The sequence below is a fragment of the Chiloscyllium punctatum genome, chromosome 25 (assembly GCF_047496795.1).
Source record: "Chiloscyllium punctatum isolate Juve2018m chromosome 25, sChiPun1.3, whole genome shotgun sequence".
NCBI classification, from domain to species: domain Eukaryota; kingdom Metazoa; phylum Chordata; class Chondrichthyes; order Orectolobiformes; family Hemiscylliidae; genus Chiloscyllium; species Chiloscyllium punctatum.
The window spans coordinates 37,405,407-37,429,537 of NC_092763.1; the positions used below are offsets into that span (position 1 = coordinate 37,405,407).

The 24,131-nt window shown below is 46.0% G+C and overlaps 1 protein-coding gene across 1 annotated transcript in view; it reads left to right on the forward strand.

Moving 5' to 3' along the window:
* LOC140495855 (exocyst complex component 1-like) overlaps window positions 1-24,131 on the forward strand; it is a 105,594-nt gene that overhangs the window by 20,023 nt on the left and 61,440 nt on the right. The window contains exons 4-6 of the mRNA XM_072595054.1: window positions 17,840-18,033; window positions 20,542-20,769; window positions 22,707-22,839. Coding sequence (XP_072451155.1) covers window positions 17,840-18,033; window positions 20,542-20,769; window positions 22,707-22,839 — 555 coding nt within the window. The remainder of the gene's footprint in view (window positions 1-17,839; window positions 18,034-20,541; window positions 20,770-22,706; window positions 22,840-24,131) is intronic.

Consider the following 24,131-nt stretch of genomic DNA (forward strand, 5'->3'; position numbering starts at 1 on the left):
GCCAAGTTTGAAGTGAATATCACTTGTGTCCTAACAGCTATTCTATAAGTGAGTTTGTAGGTTCAAAGGCATTGTGGAGCATGAACTAATGCTGAAAGAAAACATCACAACAGTCTTCAAGAAATCAGATGACTGGGCAATCTCACAAAATTGAGATTCATTACTTTCCTACCATTTCAAAAAATACCATTTTGTGAAGCACAGACAGGTTAAGTAAAATAATACTTGCATTCACTTACAACTACCAACATGTTTATTTGCAGAGGTAGTGACTGGACACCAAGGATTGACAACTTAATTCTAAAGTCTTAAAAGCTGCTACCTTGTAACTTCTGCAACATATGTCCTGGATAATCCAGTGTCCTGATCCTGACACTGACTGAATTACAGGTCAGGAACCCAGCCGTGGTTATTGTGTGACTTGGAGGAGGGTTTTGAGGAAGGAGCCTCACACTTCTCTGAATTGAATACCATGAATCCAGTTGGTTACTGGAAGGAGGGGCCAGTCAAAGGGATGGAAGGGAAGAGGCAGGTCTGGAAAGGGAGTTAGGGGATAGGTGGGAAGGTTATTTGAAACTGGAGAACTCAATGTTGAGTCCTCCGAGCTGTAGGCTGCCCAGGTGGAAAATGAGGTTTTGTTCTGCCAGTTTGCTGTCTGATTCACAGTGGCAATGGAGGAGACCCGAGGATCGACATGTTGGAGAGGGAATGGGAAGGGCCATTGAAATGAGCTGCGACTGGGAGATCAGGCTTGCCCTTATTGGCCCAACTGAGATGCTCGGCCAATAGGAGGAGAGGTAGGTGAACCTCTGTCTCACCTGGTAGGACAGTTTAGGGCCCTGGATGGAGGTGAGAGGGGCAGTTTGCCGGCAGGTTTTGCATGTTTATGATTGCAAGAGAGGGTAGTGGGGAGGATGGTGTGGGGCAGGGTTCGTGTGGGGAAGAGGGGCGAAGGGACGGGGTCAGGGGGTTCAGGGCAGGGGTGGTGCGGGGTGGAGTGGGTGGGGGAGGGGGGTTTGGTGGGAAGAGTTTGGTGCGAACCAAAGAGTGGCAAAGGGATCGGTCCTTGCGGACGGCAAACATGAGTGAGGAGAGCAAGATGTTCTTGGTGGTTGGATCTAGTTGGACCTGGCAGAAGTGTTTGTGGATGATAGATTAGATGTGTAGACTAGTGGGGTGGAAAGTGAGGACAAGTAGGGGGGGTGGTCCCTGTCTTCATTATGTTTGGACGGGGCGCAGTTCAGAGCCATGGAGCGAGGAATGGAGGAGGTGCGAAGGATGGCTGTCTGGATGACAGAGGGGGAAAGCACATTGTTTAAAATAGGTAGACATCTGGGATGCTTGGGAGTGGAATGTTTCTTCATCAAAACAGATACGACGGAGACTGAGGAATTGGAAAAACGGGATGGAGTTTTTGCAGGAAATGGAGTGGGGGAGCAGATGTAATCCATGTAGTCATGGGAGTCTGTGGGTTTGTCGTAAATGTAAGACCATAAGCTGTCACGAGAGTTGGAAATGGAGAGGTCAAGGAAGGGGAGGGAGATGTCCGAGATTGGTGAATTAAAGGGCAGCGTAGAAATTGTTGGCAAAGTCCACGACCTGCTTCAGTTCAGCCCGGGTGCAGGATGCAGCACCGATGCATTCATCTGTAAAGTACAGATTTGAGATGGCCCAGGGAATCTCTTATGGACTCAGACCTGTAAGCCTCTCTCAATTCGTCCCAGAGATCCTACTCTTTGGAAGTCTGGAATAAAAAACCTCATATAGACGGATTAGTTTAATTTTAGTCATCCCCTTTATTTACCAGTAGCATCACTGTTACAGCATAACACCGAGACCTATAAGCTAAACTAACTAGGTTCTAATAACATAGGAGAGTAGGGTACCAGCTGTTCAAGTACCCCAGCAGGCTACTCTGATGTACTGATACAAAGTGGTTTCCTTTATACAAAAATTTACAAAACCATTGCATGTTCTTAATTGGACAGATAACAGTGAAAGACAATTATTTGTAAGGAAGAAAAGTTAATTGACAAGTCTGTGTACGCTTGACTAATCACTCCTACAAGCCCTAAGCCATTCACCAGGTGGGAAAAACATACCCAGCCTATTTAGGCACCTGCTAGCGAGATAAACTCCCATCATAAAGAGTTACCAGTCTGAGCTAATTGGAGAGTGCATAAGGTAACCTTGCACAGCTCACATATCAGATACAATTTATTAAATTTCAAAAATATACTTAATTCATAAAAATATTTTGATGATCTGTACAATTGGTGGTGCCATTCATAGGCGCACCTTGCATTCCTTTACATACAGAGATCGGAATTAATCATTCATATATACAGGTCTGTACGTTTACCATCCATATATTTAGCTGAGGCGTCAGCGGAGCCCACTTACTGCGTGGGCCCACTGTTCTTCGTTGGCAGGCAGACGTTACACGGTGGTCTTTCCCCACCATGCCTTGGCGACAGCTGCCCCAAACTTCAGCGCATCCCTCAACACGTAGTCCTGGACCTTGGAATGTGCCTGTCCGCAATACTCAGTCGGGGTCAGCTCCTTCAGTTGGAAGATCAACAGGATTCGGACAGACCAACGAGGTTCTTTCACTGAGTTGATGATCCTCCAGGCGCAGTTGATGTTCATCTCGGTGTGTGTCCCAGGGAACAGATTGTAGAGCACGGAGTCCCACATCACGGAGCTGCTCAGGATAAACCTTGACAAACACCACTGCATTCATCTCCAGCCTTCCTTTGCATAGCCACATTCCAGAAGGAGGTGTGTGGCAGTCTCATCTCCTCCGCAGCCGCTTTGAGGGCAGCGTGTGGTGCGGCAGAGAGTCCGGGCGTACATAAAGGATCTCACAGGCAGAGCCCTTCTCACCACCAGCCAAGCCATGTCTTGGTGCTTGTTGGAAAGTTCTGGCGTTGAGGCATTCTGCCAAATGACTTTGACAGTCTGCCCAGGGAACAGCTCAACAGGATCCGCCCTCTCCTTTTCCCAAAGGGTCTCGAGGACACTGCGTGCTGACCACTTCTTGATGGATTTGTGGTCAAAGGTGTTTTTCTTCATAAATTTCTCCGCGAAGGACAGGTGATACAGAACGGTCCAACTACTTGGAGCGTTCTGCAGCAGCGAGGCCAGACCCATCCTTTGCAACACCAGGGACAGGTAGAACCTCGGTACGTAGTGACACTTGGTGTTTGCGCACCGGGGATCCACGCACAGCTTGATGCAGCCACACACAAAGGTGGCCATCAGGGTGAGGGTGGCATTGGGTGTGTTTTCTCCCCTATTGCCCAGATCTTTATACATAGAGTCCCTTTGGACTCAGTCCATCTTTGATCTCCATATAAAATGGAAGATGGCCCAGGTGACTGCAACGGCACAGGTTCTGGGCATAGGCCAGATCTGTGCCACATAAAACAACACTGACAGTGCCTCACATCTGATGACCAGGCTTTTACCCACGATGGAGAGCGACCGTTGCTTCCATCTGCCCAGTTTCTGCCTCACTTTCCTGATATGCTCCCCCCAAGACTTGGCGCACGCCCCAGCCCCTCCAAACCAAATACCCCGCACCTTCAGGTGGTTAGTCCTGACGGTGAAGGGGATGAAGGATTGGTCGGCCCAGTTCCCAAAGAGCATGACTTCGCACTTGCCTCGGTTGACCTTTGCCCTCGAGGCCCGTTAGAACTGGTCACATATGCATATGAGTCTGTGTACAAACAGCAGATCCGAGCAGAAAACGGCGACATCATCCATGTACAGGGAGGCCTTAACCTGCAGGCCCCCGCTGCCAGGAATAGTCACCCCTCTCAGGCTCGCATCCTTCCTAGTGGACTCGGCAAATGGCTCTATGCAGCACATAAACAAGGTAGGAGAGAGAGGGCAGCCCTGCCTGACTCCAGATCTGACTGGGAAGCTATCTGATTCCCACCCATTGATTGAGACTGCACTGACAATATTGGTGTCAAGCAGGCTAATCCAATTGCAGATTCCCTCCCCAAAGCCCAATTTGGAGACAACATCTCTCATATACGTATGTGATATCCTGTCAAAGGCTTTCTCCTGGTCCAGGCTGATGAGGCAGCCGTCCAGCCCCCTGTCCTGCACGAAGGTGATCGTATCCCTGAGGAGTGCGAGACTCTCAGCGATCTTCATGTCTGGTACAGCACAGGTTTGGTCAGGGTGGATCACCGATCCCAGAGCAGACCTGACCTGGTTGGCGATGACCTTTGCCAAGATTTTGTAATCTGCATTTAATAGTGAGATTGGTCTCCAGTTTCTGATTTCATCCCTCTCCTCCTTCCGCTTGTAGACGAGGGTGATGATGCCATTCCTCATGGATTCACTCACAGTACCTGCCCAAAGCATACTGACATACACCTCCAGCAGGTCCTGGCCAATCAAGTCCCACAGAGCAGAATAGAGCTCGACCGGTAAGCCGTCGCTTCCGGGAATTTTATTCTTTTCGAAGGACTCGAGGGCCTTGGTCAGCTCGTCCAGAGATAGCGGCTGATCCAGCCTCTCCCGTGTTCTGTCATCTAAGACCTCCATAATAGAGGACAGGAAAGACTGGGAGGCCGTGCTGTCCGTTGGCTTCGAGTCATAATAACTGGCATAGAAGGATTTGCTGATCCTCATGCTGTCAGCCCGAGATGACGTTACCGAGCCATCTTCTTCCTTCAGGCTGCTGAGCACGGAGCTCTCTTTGTGCACCTTCTGGAAGAAGAAACATGAGCACGTCTCATCCTGCTCCACGGAGCGGACCCTGGACCGGAAGATTATCTTGGAGGCCTCGAGGCAAAGAGCGAGGCTTGCTTGCCCTCCTGGAGGTCCTCCATGACATCGACCCCCATCGTCTGCAGCAGGAGCAGGTTCTGCATACTTTCCTGGAGTTGGGACAGTTTTCCCCGCCTCTCTCTCACCTCCTGAACACCTTTTGAGGATGAAGAACCTCCTGATGTTCCCTTTTCCTGTTTCCCATCAGTCCCCTGGGGGCTTCACAGTTCTCCAACCTGCGTAATCCCTCTTGAGCTCCTCAATGTTTCCTGGAGTCAACAGCTTGGTGTTCTGCTTCCACGTTCCCTTGCCAGACCGCTGCTCATCCTGTAGGTGACAGTCGGCCAGCAGAAGGCAGTGGTCAGAGAAGAACACTGGCTTGATGTCGGTGGATCTGACCGAGCGCGTTCGGGACACAAACAGGTAATCTATCCTTGAGTGGATAGACCCGTCTGCCCGTGACCAGGGGTATCTACGCTACGCTCTGTCTGCAGGGGTGCTGAAGACATCGTGCAGCTTGGCATCTTTGACCATTTCCATCAGGACTCTGGACATGGCGTCCAGTTTAATGTCCCCCCCGCCGGATCGTCCATCTGCATCAATGATAGTGTTGAAGTCTCCAGCCAGAATGACCAGCCTGGACTTAGCCAGCAACAGTGGAGGCTGCTGCAGGACAGACAACCGTTCATTCTTATCCACTGGGGCATACACATTAATCAGTCTCAGGGGAGCGTTTCTATACATGACATCAGCGACAAGGAGGCGCCCGCCCACCACCTCCTTAACCTCTGAGATGGTGAAGTTGCCTCCTCGCAACAGGATACCCAGGCCGGAGGCGCGGCTATCATTGCCCCCCTGACCAAACTAACGGCCCATGGGCCCACGAGCTTGACCATCTCCTGTAGCTGCTGAGGTGCGGTATCCCAGACTCCTGCAGAAATAAGACATCAGCTTTAACGTTGGCCAGGGCTGAGGTAGCTGTCCAGCTCCACGCTGCAGGCATTTCCCTACTCTGCTGTCTTCAGGTCGGGACCAGGGTTCGCACAGTCCCGTTCTCTGTCTGACAGTGGGACTATCCAAGGATCGCTGCTTCCAGTTACCTGGAGCTGTGGAGCTGTGGGTACCTCCTGGTCTCACCGGGTGGGGGGTCGTTTTTACCAGCCCTCTCAGAGGGTTCGTCATTTCCTGTTTGGGGGGTGCTGCCCTCCTTTCTCCCCGCGGCACTCTGTCGCTTCCTCTGGTGACGACCCTCCTTACGCCCGTCCTCACCGTCTGAAGAGCTACCTGTATACTCCTCATGCAGGTGTTGTTTTCCCCTTCGCTAGGTACATGTTTTTTTAAATTTCAAAAATATACTTTATTTATAAAGTTATTTGGATCTCTATACTGTTGGTCATGCCATTCTTGTGCACACATTACATTGCTTTACATATAGACATCGAAATTTATTTTTCTTATATATAAGTCTGCACATTTACTATCCAGCTTATATGTCTTTTCTTTTATCCCGCATTTGGGGACATCGCAGGCATCAGCACACCCGAAGTGCAATGGGATAGCCTCATCCTGGGAGAACCTTTTTTTTATTTCAAAATATACTTTATTCATAGAAATAAATCTTTGGTACCTGTACAATTGGTCATGCCGTTCATATATATTTACATTGCATGTCTTAACATTACAGAGAACAGACTGAGTTAATCGAATTTAAGTTATCGTATTTACTGTTCTGTCTATTAACCATCCAGTCTCTTAGTATTTAGCTGAGGCTTCAGCGGAACCCAACTACTGAGTGGGCCCCCTGTTATACGATAGCAAAGGAACCTTCTTTAACCCCCAGTTTATGGGGTTACCATTGTCTATTTGACTGTCCTGTCTCTGGGGTAGCTGTCTGCGTCCCCATGGTGAGCCGAACTGCTGGACCCTCGCAGGGCTGAGGTCGCTATCCAGCTCCTCACTGGGGTCATTTACCCACTCTGGTGTCATTGAGCCGAGGCAAGGGTCTGCACCGTCAGTTCTGTGTCTGACAGTGGGACTGTCAGAGGATCACGGCTTTCAGTTACCTGTAGCTGTAGCTGTGGGGCAGTGGGTACCCCCTGGTTCTCACTGGGTGGAGGGTGGACTTCTGTTGTTTCCTGGTTGGGAGGAAATGCCCTCCTCTTCATCTACGGCACTCTGTCTCTTCTTCTGGTGATGACCCTCCTTGCACCCATCTGAAGAGCTGGCCGTACCTCCCTCATGCAGCTGTTGCTTTCCCCTTTGCTGGGAGGCTTTGGGGGCCTGGCAGGATTTTCTGTCCAGCTTACACATCTTTTTTTTTCAAAAAATATACTTTATTCATAAAATAATTTGATGGTCTGTACAGTTGGTCATGCCATACATACGTAAACATTTACATACAAAGATCAGAATTTCATTTTTATATACAGGTCTATACATTTATCAATCATATGTCCATATATTTAGCTAAGGCATCAGCAGAGCCCAAATGACTGCATGGGCCCCCTGTTCTTCTTAGGCAGGCAGATGTTACACGGTCTTTCCCCACCACGCCTTGGCGGCAGCTGCCCCAAGCTTCAACACATCCCTCAACATGTAGTCCTGGACCTTGGAATGTGCCAGTCTGCAACAACTCCTTCAGCTGGAAAATCAACAGGTTTCGGACCGCCCAGAGAGCGTCCTTCACTGAGTTGATGATCCTCCAGGCACAGTTGATGTTCGTCTCAGTGTGCGTCCTGGGGAACAGACCGTAGAGCACGGAGTCCTGCATCACGGTGCTGCTTGGGACGAACCTCGACAAACACCACTGCATTCCTCTCCAGACTTCTTCTGCATAGCCACATTCCAGAAGGAGGTGTGTAACAGTCTCGTCCCCCCCGCAGCCGCTTCGAGGGCAGCGTGTGGTGCAGCTGAGAGTCCGGGCGTGCATAAAGGATCTCACAGGCAGAGCCCTTCTCACCACCAGCTAAGCCATGTCTTGGTGCTTGTTGGAAAGTTCTGGCGATGAGGCATTCTGCCAAATGGCTTTGACAGTCTGCTCAGGGAACCGCTCGATAGGATCCGCCCTCTCCTTTTCCCAAAGGGTCTCAAGGACACTACGTGCTGACCACTTCCTGATGGATTTGTGGTCAAAGGTGTTTTTCTTCATAACCTTCTCCACGAAGGACAGGTGATACGGAACGGTCCAACTATTCGGAGCATTCTGCGGCAGCGAGGCCAGGCCCATCCTTCGCAACACCGGGGACAGGTAGAACCTCAGTACGTAGTGACACCTGGTGTTTGCGTACCCGGGATCCATGCACAGCTTGATGCAGCTACACACAAAGGTGGCCATCAGGGTGAGGGTGGCATTGGGTGTATTTTTTCCCCCGTTGCCCAGATCTTTGTATAGCGAGCCCTTCGGATCCGGTTCATCTTTGACCTCCATATAAATTGGAAGATGGCCCGGGTGACTGCACCGGCACAGGTTCTGGGAATAGGGCAGACCTGTGCCACGTATAACAGCAATGACAGTGCCTCACGCCTGATGACCAGGTTTTTTCCCGCGATGGAGAGTGACCATAGTTTCCATCTGCCCAATTTCTGCCTCACTTTGCTGATATGCTCCTCCTAAGACTTGGCGCTTGGCGCATGCCCTAGCCCCCCCCCAAACCGAATACCCAGCACCTTACTTTTTTTTTATTTCAAAAATATACTTTATTCATAAAAAGATTTGATGGTCTGTACATTTGATCATGCCATACATATGTCCATATTTACAAACACAGATTCGAATTTATCCTTGTCCTTTACAATCCTGTGCATTTTTCAATCTTGTACATATACATCTATTTGGCTGAGGCATCAGCAGAGCCCAAAAAAACGTCCGCATGGGCCCCCTGTTCTTCTTTAGGCAGGCCGATCTTATACGGTGGTCTTTCCCCACCGCGCCTTGGCGGCAGCTGCCCCAAGCTTCAGCACGTCCCTCAGCACGTAGTCTTGGACCTTGGAATGTGCCAGTCTGCAACACTCGGTCGGGGTCAACTCCTTCAGCTGGAAGATCAACAGGTTTCGGACCGCCCAGAGAGCGTCCTTCACCGAGTTGATGATCCTCCAGGCGCAGTTAATGTTCGTCTCGGTGTGAGTCCCCGGGAACAGGCCGTAGAGCACGGAGTCCCGCGTCACGGCGCTGCTCGGGACAAACCTCGACAAGCACCACTGCATTCCTCTCCAGACTTCCTCTGCATAGGCACATTCCAGAAGGAGGTGTGTGACAGTCTCGTCCCCCCCGCAGCCCACTTCGAGGGCAGCGTGCGGTGCGGCAGAGAGTCCGGGCGTGCATAAAGGATCTCACAGGCAGAGCCCTTCTCACCACCAGCCAAGCCACGTCTTGGTGCTTGTTGGAAAGTTCTGGCGATGAGGCATTCTGCCAAATGGCTTTGACAGTCTGCTCAGGGAACCGCTCGACAGGATCCGCCCTCTCCTTTTCCCGAAGGGTCTCAAGGACGCTACGTGCTGACCACTTCCTGATGGACTTGTGGTCAAAGGTGTTTTTCCTCATAAATTTCTCCACGAAGGACAGGTGATACGGAACGGTCCAACTACTCGGAGCGTTCCGCGGCAGCGAGGCCAGGCCCATCCTTCGCAACACCGGGGACAGGTAGAACCTCAGTACGTAGTGACACTTGGTGTTTGCGTACCGGGGATCCACGCACAGCTTGATGCAGCCACACACAAAGGTGGCCATCAGGGTGAGGGTGGCATTGGGCGTGTTTTTTCCCCCATTGCACCGGTCTTTGTACATAGAGTCTCTTCGGACCCGGTCCATCTTTGATCTCCAAATGAATTGGAAGATGGCCCGGGTGACTGCGGCGGCACAGGTCCTGGGGATAGGCCAGACCTGTGCCACATATAGCAATACTGAGAGGACCTCACACCTGATGACCAGGTTTTTTCCCGCGATGGAGAGCGACCGTTGCCCCCATCTGCCTAGTTTCTGTCTCATCTTCCTGATCCGCTCCTCCCAGGTCTTGGCACACGCCCCAGCCCCCCCGAACCAAATACCCAGCACCTTCAGGTGGTCAGTCCTGACGGTGAAGGGGATAGAGGATTGGTCGGCCCAGTTCCCGAAGAGCATGGCCTCGCTCTTGCCTCGGTTTACCTTGGCCCCCGAGGCCGGTTCGAACTGGTCGCAGATGCACACGAGTCTGTGCACGGACAGCGGATCCGAGCAGAAAACAGCGACGTCATCCATGTACAGGGAGGCCTTAACCTGCAGGCCCCCGCTGCCAGGAATAGTCACCCCTCTCAGGCTCGCATCCTTCCTGATGGATTCGGCAAATGGCTCTATGCAACACACAAACAAGGCGGGTGAGAGGGGGCATCCCTGCCTGACTCCAGATCTTACAGGGAAGCTATCTGATTCCCACCCATTGATTGAGACTGCACTGACAATGTTGGTGTAGAGCAGTCTGATCCAATTTCCGATTCCCTCCCCAAAGCCCATTTTGGAGAGGACATCCCTCATATATGTATGCGATATCCTGTCAAAGGCTTTCTCCTGGTCCAGGCTGATGAGGCAGGTGTCCACCCCCCTGTCCTGCACGTAGGCGATCGTATCCCTGAGGAGTGCGAGACTCTCAGAGATCTTCCTGCCCGGTACAGCACAGGTTTGGTCCGGGTGGATCACCGATCCCAGAGCAGACCTGACCCGGTTGGCGATGACCTTTGACAGGATTTTGTAGTCTGCATTTAACAGTGAGATCGGTCTCCAATTTCTAATTTCCTCCCTCTCCCCCTTCCGCTTGTAGACGAGGGTGATGATGCCTTTCCTCATGGATTCACTCATGGTACCTGCCCGGAGCATACTGACATACACCTCCAGCAGGTCCTGGCCGATCAAGTCCCAAAGAGCGGAATAAACCTCGACCGGTAAGCCGTCGCTTCCGGGAGTTTTATTCTTTTCGAAGGACTCGAGGGCCTTGGTCAGTTCATCCAGAGATAGCGGCTGGTCCAGCCTCTCTCGTGTTCCGTCATCTAGGACCTCCGTGATAGAGGACAGGAACGACTGGGAGGCCGCGCTGTCGGTCGGCTTCGAGTCATACAGGCTGGCGTAGAAGGATTTGCTGATCCTCATGACGTCAGCCTGAGATGACGTTACCGAGCCATCTTCTTTCTTCAGGCTGCTGAGCACGGAGCTCTCTTTGTGCACCTTCTGGAAGAAGAAACGTGAGCACGTCTCGTCCTGCTCCACCGAGCGGACCCTGGACCGGAAGATTATCCTGGAGGCCTCCGAGGCAAAGAGCGAGGCTTGCTGGCCCTTCACCTCCTTGAGGTCCTCCGTGACATCCACCCCCATCGTCTGCAGCAGGAGCAGGTTCTGCATACTTTCCTGGAGCTGGGACAGTTTTCCCCGCCTCTCTCTCGCCTCCTGGACACCTTTGAGGATAAAGAACCTCTTGATGTTCCCTTTTACCGTTTCCCACCAGTCCGCTGGAGACTCAAAGAGGGGCTTCACGGTTCTCCAACCTGCGTAATCCCTCTTGAGCTCTTCGATGTTTCCCGGGGTCAACAGCTTAGTGTTCAGTTTCCACGTTCCCTTGCCCGCCCGCTGTTCGTCCTGTAGGTGACAGTCGGCCAGCAGGAGGCAGTGGTCAGAGAAGAACACCGGCTTGACGTCGGTGGATCTGACCGAGAGCGTTCGGGACACAAACAGGTAATCTATCCTTGAGCGGATAGACCCGTCTGCCCGTGACCAGGTGTATCTACGCTGCGCTCCGTCTGCAGGGACGCTGAAGACGTCATGCAGCTTGGCGTCTTTGACCGTTTCCATCAGGGCCCTGGACGTAGCGTCCGGTTTACTGTCCCCCCCGCCGGATCGTCCATCAGCATCAATGATGCAGTTGAAGTCTCCGGCCAGAATGACCGGCCTGGACGTAGCCAGCAGCAGTGGAAGCTGTTGCAGGACGGCCAACCGTTCACTCTTACCCACTGGGGCGTACACGTTGATTAGTCTCACGGGAGCGTTTCTGTATTTGACGTCCACGACGAGGAGGCGCCCGCCCACCACCTCCTTAACCTCGGAGATGGTGAAGTTGCCTCCCCGCAACAGGATACCCAGGCCGGAGGCGCGGCTATCGTTGCCCCCCGACCACACTGACGGCCCGTGGGCCCACAAGCTCGACCATCTCCTGTAACTGCTGAGGTGCGGTATCCCACACTCCTGCAGAAACAGGACATCGGCTTTGACGTTGGCCAGGAAGGCCAGCGTTGAAACACATCGCGTAGCCGCTTTAATGCTACGCACATTTATGCTGGCAATTTTAAACCCCATTTTAACAGTTTGCGGGGTTACCAGTGTCCATTTTCTTCTGGTCTTGCTCCAGTGGGGTAGCTGCGTGCATCCCCGTGGTGACAGCAAACTGCTGGACCTTCCCAGGGCTGAGGTAGTTGTCCGGCTCCACGCTGGAGTCATTTCCCCGCTCTGGTGTCATCGTGTCGGACCCAGGGTCCTCATCGCCCCGTTCTCCATCTGACAGCAGGGCTGTCACTGGGACGCTGCTCCCAGTTCCCTGGAGCTGTGGGCCGGTGGGTACCCCTTGGTTCTCACCGGGTAGGGGGAGGCCTTCACCCATCCCCTCAGAGGGATCGTCTTTTCCTTCTTGGGCGGTGTTGCCCTCCTTTCTCCCCACGGCGCTCTGCCTCTTCCTCCGGAGGCGACCCTTCTTGCGCCCGTCCTCACCCTCGGAGGAGCTGCCTGTATCCTCCTCTTGGAGGTGTCTCTTCCCCCTTCGCTTGGTGGCTTTGGGGCCCTCGAGAGGTTTCCTTTTCCTGTTTTTAACGATAATCCACTGCTCTGCCTCCTTTGATCCCTCCTCTTCCATTTCCTCCGTCTGTCTTGCAGGAGCTTGGGTCGGCTGCTGCATCTCCCCGCTGTCTGCTGCCTGCTCCTCTACAACTTTCCCTTCCTTCTGGGTGCCTCCAGGTACCGTTCCTTTGCTGATTCGCGGTACCTCGTTAGACTTAATACCCAGCACCTTACATGTCTACTGCACCAAACCCACAACATTTCAGCAAAACCTTCTTAACAAACACCGATCAACAGGTGTACGATCCTCCACCTTCTTCACAGTCACTCTGACTGTGTTGCGAATGCCCTGGTTTGGGCTGCGGGTGGCTGCTGAGGCCAGAGCTCTGAGGTTGGCTAGTCCCTGAAATGGTGTTAGGCCAAAGCCAGCATGAAGATCCACCAAGAGCAGTTCAGCACAGCCAAATGATCCTCCAACATCCAATCATGCTCCAGCGATGATCTCCACGAACTCTGATGACTCAAAGCTCCACTCTCCCCTGCCAGGATATATTAGATACAATTGTTTTACAAAATGGCTTCTTAGCAAGGAGGGCAAACCTTTGACCATAAAATGGCTTCCCGATACATTGTGCCAGAATCCTTTCAATGTTAGGCCTAGAATAATTTCTAAACTAGGAGCAGCCTCCTGATTTTTAAGCCCCGAACCATTCTGTACCCGAGGCTAAGATGTTACCGTAAGGTTGCATTTAAACTGATTCATTAGTCTTCGAATTAACATGTTTTCTTTTCAGGGTTGTGATTCAAATTCAAATAAGACATAAGATTTGATTGGTTCGAATTGGCATTGGGGCAGTCTATAAGGTCTGTAGAGTGGTCTGCAAGAACAGCAAGTAAGTTAAAGCTTCACCAATATTACCTTTTACAGAGTTTGTATTTAATAACTGGTAATGGCTACTCAGTATTATCACAAAGTCTCAAAAATGCAGTTAATTTCAATCCACAGCAGGTAAGCGCTAATAGTTAATTTTCCACTAGCTTCAGCAGCCTCAGCACTAAAATGGTCTCTCTCTCGTGTGTCCTTTTGAACTCTCAAGTCAGGGACTTATAACAGCAAAGATGTTTTTCCCTCTGTGTCTGCCTCGCTTGCAAAGGGTAAAAGAATCCATTATAATTGACAGGACTTGACCGTCAATTACAAGGCTTTTGATAGTACCGAATTTCGTTTCAGGGTCAGAATCAAACGCTCATTAGTTTCACAAGGGAACAGCTGTTAATGTTATCACTTGGTGTCCTGTTTACACAGATTCACTGATGTGAAGGCAAATGTTGTTAATTGCCTTAGAGCATCCTGTTACCACTTGGTGAGCACTGATGTTTTTTATCTTGTGCATACATTGGGTTCCCCACTTTTTCTGAGCCTTCCTGCCTGTCTATTTTCAAGTGTGCAGCAAATGTGTTCTATAATTCAGCATTGCATTTTAGTCTAAATGTTTAAAGACAAGCTTTAAGGTTACAGAGTTTCTCACATCGATGTAATGTAATATAATGTGGATGATACAAAACTCGGAGACATTGCAAACTGTGAGGATGACAGTGTAAAATGGCAGAAGTGCATTTGGGCAGATAGGTGGCAGATTAAGATTAATAGGGAGAAGTGCAAGATGATACATTTTGGTAGAGAGACCTGGATGTATATATAAATAAGTAATTAAGTGTGGCAGGATAGGTAGAATAGGTAGACAAGCAGGAAGCTGGAAGAACACAGCAAGCCAGGCAGCATCAGGAGGTGGAGAAGTCAAAGTTTCGGGTATAACCCTTCTTCAGGCCGGGGGTGAGTGTAAGGGGAGCTGCAGATAAAGGGGGTGGGGTGGGGTGGGGATAGCATGGTGAGGTGGGGATAGGTGGAGACAGGTAGAGGGTATGACCTGGTTGGTCGATGGGAGGGTCAATGTTAGGTAGAATAAGCGGTTAAGAAAGCATGCAGTTTTCTAAACAGGGGTATAGAATAGAGGAGTGAGGATATTATTCTGAATTTGTATAAGAGATTCGACCTCTACTGGAAAATTGTTTGTACATGCCACATTTTAGGAAGAATGTGAATGCATTTGTGAGAGTGGCATAAGAAGTGTTCGTGAATGGATGGTTCCAGAGATGAGAACTTCAATTATGAGGATGAATTGAAGAAATTGGGACTGTTTCCCTTGGAGAGGAGAAGGCTAAACGGAGCATTGATAGGTTTTTCTGAAATCAGTACAAGGCTGAACAGCGTAAATCAGGAAAAATTGTTCCCTTTCATAAAAGGGTTGAGAATGATAAGACAAAGATAATTTGCAGAGGTAATTTACAAAAAAAGCAAGTTTGATGTGAGCAAACACTTTCCACTCAGTGAGTAGTCAGGGTCTGGAACAAGCTGATTGGAAGTGTGGTAGAGGTAGGTTCAATTGAGAGGGCAGGAGATAATCTTTTAAATAGAAACAATATTCAGGAAATGTTGGGTAAAGGCAGGAGAAAGGCACTATTCATAACGCTCATTCAGAGAACCAGTGCAGACATGATGGGCCAAATAGCCTCCCCGACACCATAGCAATTCCGCGATTCTGTGATTCTATAGCATCATGTACCTTGGTGGGCAGTTATGATGGACAGTCCCACTCCCATACGACTTGACTCTGTTTATCACTGGGACAGGAGATACATAGGTGTCATCTACTTTTCGATTTAGTACGAAGAAGGACTGTAATGTTTACCTTTTAACTTTTATTCCTTATTTCTTTCTACCTGTTTCTTAAGTTTTTGGATCTAGGTAATTGTACTTAAGATTGCGCCATGTATGGAGGTATTGAAAACCTTTCACTACTCCTCTACCTTTGTACTTGAGTACATGTGACAATGAAGTTTAAATCTAACATAATCTAAATCAAAATCTAATCTGGAGAAATATTTGTGATGTATTTGTGAGTCAAGGATTGAGAAATTTCACAGTTCACTAGTTGGCCTTTGAAATAAAGACACTAGCATAAAAATTCAAAGCCAATATAACCTTGATGGTCACCATTTCCTTCTGAGCACAAGTCCTGCTCCAGCAAATGATTCAGTTTAGTGATGACGGCCCTGGACATCCTTGAGGGTAACACAGTAGCTCAGTGGTTAGCACTGCTGCCTCACAGTGCCAGGATTCAGGGATTGATTCCAACCTCGGGCGACTGTCTATGTGGAGTTTGCATATTCTCCCTTGTCTGTGTGGGTTTCTTCCAGATGCTCCGGTTTCCTTCCACAGTCCAAAGATGTGCAAGTTAGGTGAATTGTCCAAGCTAAATTGTGCATAGTGTTCAGGGATATGTAGGTTAGGTGCATTAGTCAGGGGTGAATGTAGAGTGATAGGGGAGTGGGTCTGGGTGGGATACTCTTTGAAGGGTCAGTATGGACATGCTGGGCCAAAGGGCCTGCTTCACACTGTAGAGATTCTAATTCTAAAACTCTAGTCTGTACCAACATTGTTTCCTAGAGCTGTAGAAAATGATAACAAAGACATTAGATGCAATATCTGGTCATTGACCTCAACTCTGGGGAATGTTGATCTGCTGCATCATCCTCTGCAACTATCACTGGAAATTTTTATTCTTGCTGGACTTGGTGATAATGTTGTAATTGCTCTCTCCTTTGGTGCTGCCTTGGCCTGTGAAGCAATGCCACACAGAACCCTGAAACTGTTGTGTTAATATCATCTGTGTGAGTTGATAATCTGTGGGGAATGTTAAAAAGATCAACATTTCAACAGTCGTACTCCTGAGCCCTTACATGAATCAAAATGAAACATGTTATGCCCTGACATAATGTTTCATTCTCAAGGAGGCCAATGTTATGACTTGCTAAGAAACTCTGAGATATCCAATGCAGAACGAAAGTGTTCATGCTCCATTCGGTGAAAGAAATTCTGGCATAAGACTGCAATAATAGCTCTCTTCTCAAAAATAGACAACTTTGAACATCACAGACCATGTCCTTATGTTCTTACAGTTCATTAATGTTAGAGTGACTATTTTGAAAGTCTTTGATGGTTTAACTTTATTATGTTATTAACAGAGAGTTTGAAAGGCTGATTTGGTTCGGCTGTCTGTTTCTCTATTATGACAACAGTATTCAGTTACATCTGTTCAGTGAGTGCCAGCTTAGTTCTACAAGCTTAAAACCTGTTCCCATCATTTTTTCCGGGTTTGGCAAAGGTGATTGACCCAGAACAACACGCTGATTGATTGTTCCAGAGTCCTTCTCCTAACAGTAGTACTAACTTGGACAGTCTGTCCAGGGAATGTCTTGCACCTAATGACAAGGTTCTTAGTCACAGCCACAAGGATACATTGCTCCTGTGTGTCCAGTTTTTGTTTTACCATATCCTTCAAGATTTTAGTCCATGTTCTGGTCTCTCCAGACTTTATTCCCTGTACTTTCAAATGGTTTTGACTTCATGAGGAAGGGAACAGAGAATCAGTTGGTGCAGTTCCAAAAGAACATGACCTTGCTTTAGCAGTCAAGATTTGGAGGTGCCAGTGTTGGACTGGGGTGGACAAAGTTAAAAATCACGCGACACTAGGTTATGGCCCAACAGGTTTATTTGGAAGCATTAGCTTTTGGAGCATTGCTCCCTCATCAGGTAGTTGTGGAGTATAAGATCATAAAGCCAGTTCAAAATGGTTACAGACACTCATCAGTATGTAATCCAGCAGCAGATCCAGGCAGGTGACAGCAACATTGCTGCAGCATTTGTCCAGATCCTCCTACCAGTATAGAGAGCTGTCAGCAACCAAGTTGCTTATTGACACATTTCAATATCCAGGACTATTTATGAAGAGATCTACTACAGTTTGCAGTAGCTGCAATAGAATTTTGTTGAGAAAAACCACTGTCTCAGACCGTCGTGCCACAGGACACTGATTAGAAATTGTATAATATATGAGATGAACTGTACATTGTAAATGTAAACTATAATTGTAAGTGTGATGAGACACCTCAGACCACAAACTATATTTAAAGAGCTGATCTTGTTTGCATTTTTAGAAAGTCACTTTTAATTGTCATGAAATGTACTTATATAAATTTTGTGAATTAAGTTTAACTTCAGGAAAAAAACATCTTATTAAGGAGTACATAGTGCAACAAGTGTCTAAGCACAGCTTAGAGAAATTCGATGGAACATTGGTTTTAATCATAAAACATTGGTTGAATAATATAATTGAAAAGATACAAAATTTTATTGTATTCCAGAGAGTCTGCGCCCTGCAGTGGAGCAGCACAAAAGAGGGCGAGTTGCAGAGGAAGAAGACATAGATGTTTACCAAGAATTGACATCGAAAGAGGCATTTGATATTGAGAAGTTAATGGAGCAATTTGATCAGTCTATTTCAAATTCAGAAGCTTTTGCGGAGAAAATGAGTAAAGATCTCCAAGTGTTAGATGAGGTAATTATTTTGCAAACTGGCACAAATAAGTGTTACTGTCAATAATCTACAATACATGGTGATAAATATGATGTGGAAATATGATGTATGAAATTAATTATTGAAATTAATTTTCAAATTTTCATTGTGTTCATCATGAATTATAATCCTCACTAGTATAATGGCTAAAAAAGCATTATCCAAATATGTTAGCCACTGACATTACTGTAATATAGATCAACAAAATATACTACAAGCACGAGCAATTTGTAACGCAGTTGTGCACAGATGTATAGCTGTACTCATTCTCACATGCTTGTCTTGTTATTTAGAATTTTTCTTAGAATTAATTAAGTTTAAATGTTGACACAGAAAGTTGCACAAGATTTTCTTATTGTGTTCATTAAACATAATATGAACCTTAAGAAATTAGCACATATAATTATAATATGACATGTTTCTGAATTAAGAGTATGGATGTATTTGTATTTTGGGTTTTCAATATTGTTGCGATACTGGTAAACTCTCATGCTTAATTTAAACCAGCAAAACAGAAAAGATTTATCCTATGCAATTATTGGTGAAAAATTGATAGGCCAAGAACTAGTTAAAGTAAAAATGAACAACTTTATTTCTTGAAGGATAACTGAGAATAATTAGCTAACAACTATTTACAACTCCTTTCTCTAACCTATCTTTTACCTTCTCCTTCTACAATACTTGTCCAATAAGACCCCCGATTCAGATGAGAAAACAAAACTTCTTATCTTAAAACCAGGCAGCTTTCAGTTCGTCTCTGTACTCCGGTCTTCTTTTCTTCTTGGGGATTCTGCTTCACAGGTTACTGATCGATAAAGGTACCTTTAAGAGAACTATTCTCTGGGCAATTTGCAGATATCGTGAGCTTGACAGTTCTCTTCTCAACTGTTCAATTTTCCCCAGTCTTATACCCCCAAAGCATCAGATTGTGTCATTGGATTTTAATATTGTCAATATACTAAATTCAAACTTGATTAGAATTTGGTATTTTTGGGTATAATTTAGACTGATTGACCAAATTCAAATTGTATTTGTCTCATAGCAACTCAGCCAGTGCTATCTATTCTGAACCAAATATTACTTTGTAAATTCTCCAGCACTCAGTGTAGTTGCCAAGTTCTTCACTCTTTTAAAGATACAGTACACTTATACAGCTTCATAACACTATGAAGAAAAAATATTTGAGTGTAGGTACTGAGAAATTATTGTAAAAATAGATTTCATCCTGAAAGAACTGTTGTTTTTACATTAGGTTCTACTACAGAATGAATTTTCCAGTACTTCAGTTACTGTGGCCTGTGCAAAAAAAAATTTACAATAAGCAAAATATATTGAGCTGCATCTTGTGAATGTGCTTTACACCTCGTAGTAATTTTTAAGGCAGCTTCAGAGTTCTAGACGTTGTTGTGGTTCTGTTCGCCGAGCTGGGAATTTGTCTTGCAAACGTTTCGTCCCCTGTCTAGGTGACATCCTCAGTGCTTGGGAGCCTCCTGTGAAGCGCTTCTGTGCTGTTTTCTCCGGGGGCACTACCATTATAGGGCAAGCCAAACAGAGAACAGCCAGGGAATTCCTAGAGGCATGGCACTCATCCACAGACTCTATCAACAAACACATCGACCTGGACCCAATATACCGGCCACTGCAGTGGACAGCTCGAACTGACAACCGGAAGCGGCAGAGACAGGCCACTATAAATACCGGAGAAAACAGCACAGAAGTGCTTCACAGGAGGCTCCCAAGCACTGAGGATGTCACCTAGACAGGGGACGAAACGTTTGCAAGACAAATTCCCCGCTCGGCGAACAGAACCACAACAATGAGCACCCGAGCTACAAATCTTCTACCAAACTTTGAAGTTCTAGACGTACTCAAGCATACTGAACTAACATTCAATATTCAACCAACAATAGTTAGTGTACTGTAGTTGCTTAGCCTTGTTAGTTGTAATGGACGACAGAATACCAGTGCAGAATTTAAAATGTTAAATATTTTAGCTTTATTATGTTGCAAAGGAAATATTTGCACATGCTAAAATGTATTATCAATGAACAAATAACACCACCATAGACTAGAAATAAAAAATATGATATAATATTTGTACATAATCCATCTCTTTTTTTGTTTCTTCTTCTATATAATTTCAATACTTTACTTTAAGATTGAAGCTCCATCTAAGCTAGATCAATGTATGCTCAGATTACCTGATCTACATAGATCTTACAAATTTCCAGTTGAAAAATTAAATTTTACTTACTTTTAAAATTGTCCAATGGTCATTGTAGATGCGCAAAGTTGTACAAGAATTGGATGTTGCAATTAAATCAGCAATTCATTCACTATGAAATAGGGAATACATGAAGTAAGTACCGTTTTTCAGTAAAATACAGTATCTTTATCATCTAAAATGTATGTGTATGTGCATGCATATGTTTCCAATCATGGAATACATTATAGATCGTGTAGGTACTAGTAATTATGTTTGTACTTCAGGAAAACATACGGTCAATCATTGTGTCCGAGAAGCAAGTAACTGAAATGATGGAACTGATTGATGTGGCTCTTGTTGAAGTGAAGAGCATTGAGCAGACCCTTCAAACGTACGAAGAGTTGTTGCAGAGTGTTAAAGAACAGATGGATCATATTCACCAAAGCAATTACCAATTACAAGTCATTGATTGTAACCAGCAAAAACTTTTAGAGGAAGTCATTTTTCTTGTGGTAAGCAAACTGCGTCAGGTGAGACAGCTAGTAATGACTAAGTGAGTTAGTAATTTGAAAATTACTTGCTAAATCTGGATATATGTATATCTATTTTTCACTTTCTCCTGTTATAGCGAGTAAATTATTGCTCTAATTATGATTGTGTGGTATATAAAAGACTAACAAATTACATGAAGTCTTCATAAGCTGTTGTCAAATTATAAAGAATAAGAGCCATGGTTCTATCACAAAAGATAAAATCATGAATGATGTGAAATGAAAAGCTAAGTTTTTAATTTTTGCCTTTAATTATTCAATTTTGGAATTATTTATTTCTCCTATTGAAGAGTTGAGCCTGTTTCCAACTCTGATCTAGCAGAAAATACACCCTTGCCTTTGAAGGGGTTATACGTTCAAATGTTTGATCAGGAGCCTTCATGGCCCAAACATTCTAGACCATGCCAGGAATCCATGCAACCAGTAGTGACACGGATCATGGTGAAATCCCTTTTTTAACATGAGCTGCCATGTTCCAAAATTTAAAGCCTTTGAAGGCACCTTGAAAACTACTGAGAGAAGTTAAGTGTGTAAGTTAAATGCATGTGGGATACAGCTGCTATGTTGGGTTGATAGCCTGGATAGGCATGAATTTAATCCATTGCAGGGTGGGGGAATTAGGTCACATTAGGTGCATTGGAAGTGTCTGTGTGAGTGGTTGAGAGTTACTTTTATAGTTAGCCAGGAGTTATGCTGATGTTTTATTCCACCTTTTTTCCGGGTTCATTACTCAGGCAAGCCGGTTAGAACACTCTCAAGTCTTAAAATCAAACTAAAGGCTTCAAGCACTGGATAATTGCCCATTGAAAATGTAAACATCCAAGGAAATTCCCACATTATAACTATAGTGGGACTGCCGTATAAACGCGGCACACATTGTCCAGGGTATGTCTGACCTCCAATTATCTGGAGACTGAGACTGAGTTAGTAATTCTGAGAAAATGATCAGAGTCAAGAGGTTGAATTTGACAAAATTCATATACTGCATCATGAAAACATAACAGAAGGAACAGGAGAAAACGTTCAGCCCTTTGACCCTGCTTTGCCATACAATACAATCAAGATTAATGGTCTACGTCAATTTTTCTTTCCTCCGTGCTCCCAATATTCTTTGATTCCCTTGAAGTGATTTGTCAATCTGAGTCTTGAATTTATTCAAAGAAATTAAGGAATGGGAGCTGGGATAGCCATTTAAACCATCCAACCTGCTCAGCCATTCAATAAGATTATTTGTGGTCAGATTGTGACCTTAAGTCCACTTTCATGTCTGCATCCCTTGACTCCGTTGTTCAAAAATCTGTCTAACTCAGCTTTGAAAAAATATAATGAATTAGCTTAACCCCATTCCAAAGACTAATTTCCCACTAAAAGGAGAAATTCCTCTTCATCTCTGTCTTAACTTGGAGATCCCTTATTTTAGAGATCAACCTCCATTCCCTCATGAATGTAAACATTTTCTCAATATTCACACTGTCAAATCCCCTAACTATTTTATACCTTTCAATAAGATCACTCTAAATGTATCTAAGTTCAATAAAAACAAAGATGTAGCCTTTCCTCATAAGACAATCCCTTCACCCCAGGAATCAGCCAAGTGAACCTTAAGTAAGGAGACCAGAAATGTATACAGTAATCTAGGATAAAGTCTCAATGTCTGCAGGACTGCGAGCAGGGATACTTATAATTAATCTTCTGGTCCATCAGGAAATAACATAATCCTTTTTTACTCCTTTCTATTATAATTCAATGATTATTCGATCTAAACTTAATTTGTACATTGGTCAATTTAAAATAACATTTCTCAGATTGTAACCTTGTATTTATCACACTTTTTAATGTTACAACATGTGATGTGAACATCTGATTGGTTCTTTAAAATATTGTTGTTATTCTGATAGAATAAGTTGGACCTTGATAAAGAACATGAACATGCATTAAGAGATGGTGATCTGTGCACACCTGAGAATTTACAGTCTTGCATTCTTGCTGTTGAAGCTCTGAATAATTGCATGAATGTTAAGTTGTTTCCAGGTATGGCTATATTTTCTCTCTCTGTCATTTACCTTTTATATAGCTTACAGCTCCCAGAAATGCTTCAGTTATTCTACATTTGAATGGTATTCTTGCCAATTAAACTGCATTTCACTACTTACAAAATAAGAAACCATCTTGAGGCAAGATGGGTCTGTCTCAACTTTGCTCATAGCTAGATAACTTGTCAAATTCTGTAGTTCATTAATGTCTTTTAGAGAAGGAAATTTGCCGTCTTCACCTGGTCTGACCGACATGTGATTCCAGATACAGCAATGTGGTTAACTGTCAGTTTCCCTTTGAAATGGCCTAACCAGCCATTCAGTTGTATCAATCGCTACAAAATCTCTATGAAATGAAACCAGACAAATCACCTGGCATTAACCGAGGCACCAGAAAAGACAATGGCAGAAACAGTTCTGTTGACCCTGCAAAGTCCTACTTACTAACATCTGGGGGCTAGTGACAAAATTGGGAGAGCGGTCTCACAAACTAGTCAAGCAACAGCCTGTCATAATCATATTCACAGAATCATGCCTTACAGACAATGTCCCAGACAACACCATCATCATCCCTAATTATGTCCTCTACCATTGGCAGGATAGAAGCAGCAGAGGTGGTGGCACAGTTTTATACATTCAGGAGGGAGTTGCAGTGGGAGTCCCCAACATTGACTCCTGCAACTCATGAATTCTTGTGGCTTCAGATTAAACATGGACAAGGAAACCTCCTGCTGATTACCAAGTACCGTCGTCCCTCAGCTGATGAATAGGTACTCCTCTATGTTGAACAACACTTAGAGGAAGCACTGAGGATGTTAGTATCGGTAAAAGTGACCACCACACAGTCCTTGTGGAGACAAAGACCTGCCTTCACACAACCACCATGCTAAATAGGACAGCTTTGAACAGATCCAGCACCTCAAGATTGGGCATCCATGAGGTGCTGAGGGCCATCAACAACAGTAGCATTGTACTGCAGCACCATCTGTAACTCCATGAATGGCATATTCCCCCAATCAACCATTGCCATCAAGCCAGAGGATCAACCCTGGTTCAATGGAGAATGCAGGAGAACATGTCAGGAGCAATTCCAGACATACCTGAAAATGAGGTGTCAACCTAGTGAAACTACTAAACAGGACTAGTGATAGACAGAGCTGAGCGATCTCATAACCAACAGATCAGATCTAAGCTCCGCAGTCCTGCCACATCCCATCATTGGCGATGGTGGACAATTAAACAACTCACTGGAGGAAGAGTCTCCATAAATATCCCTATCCTCTATGATGG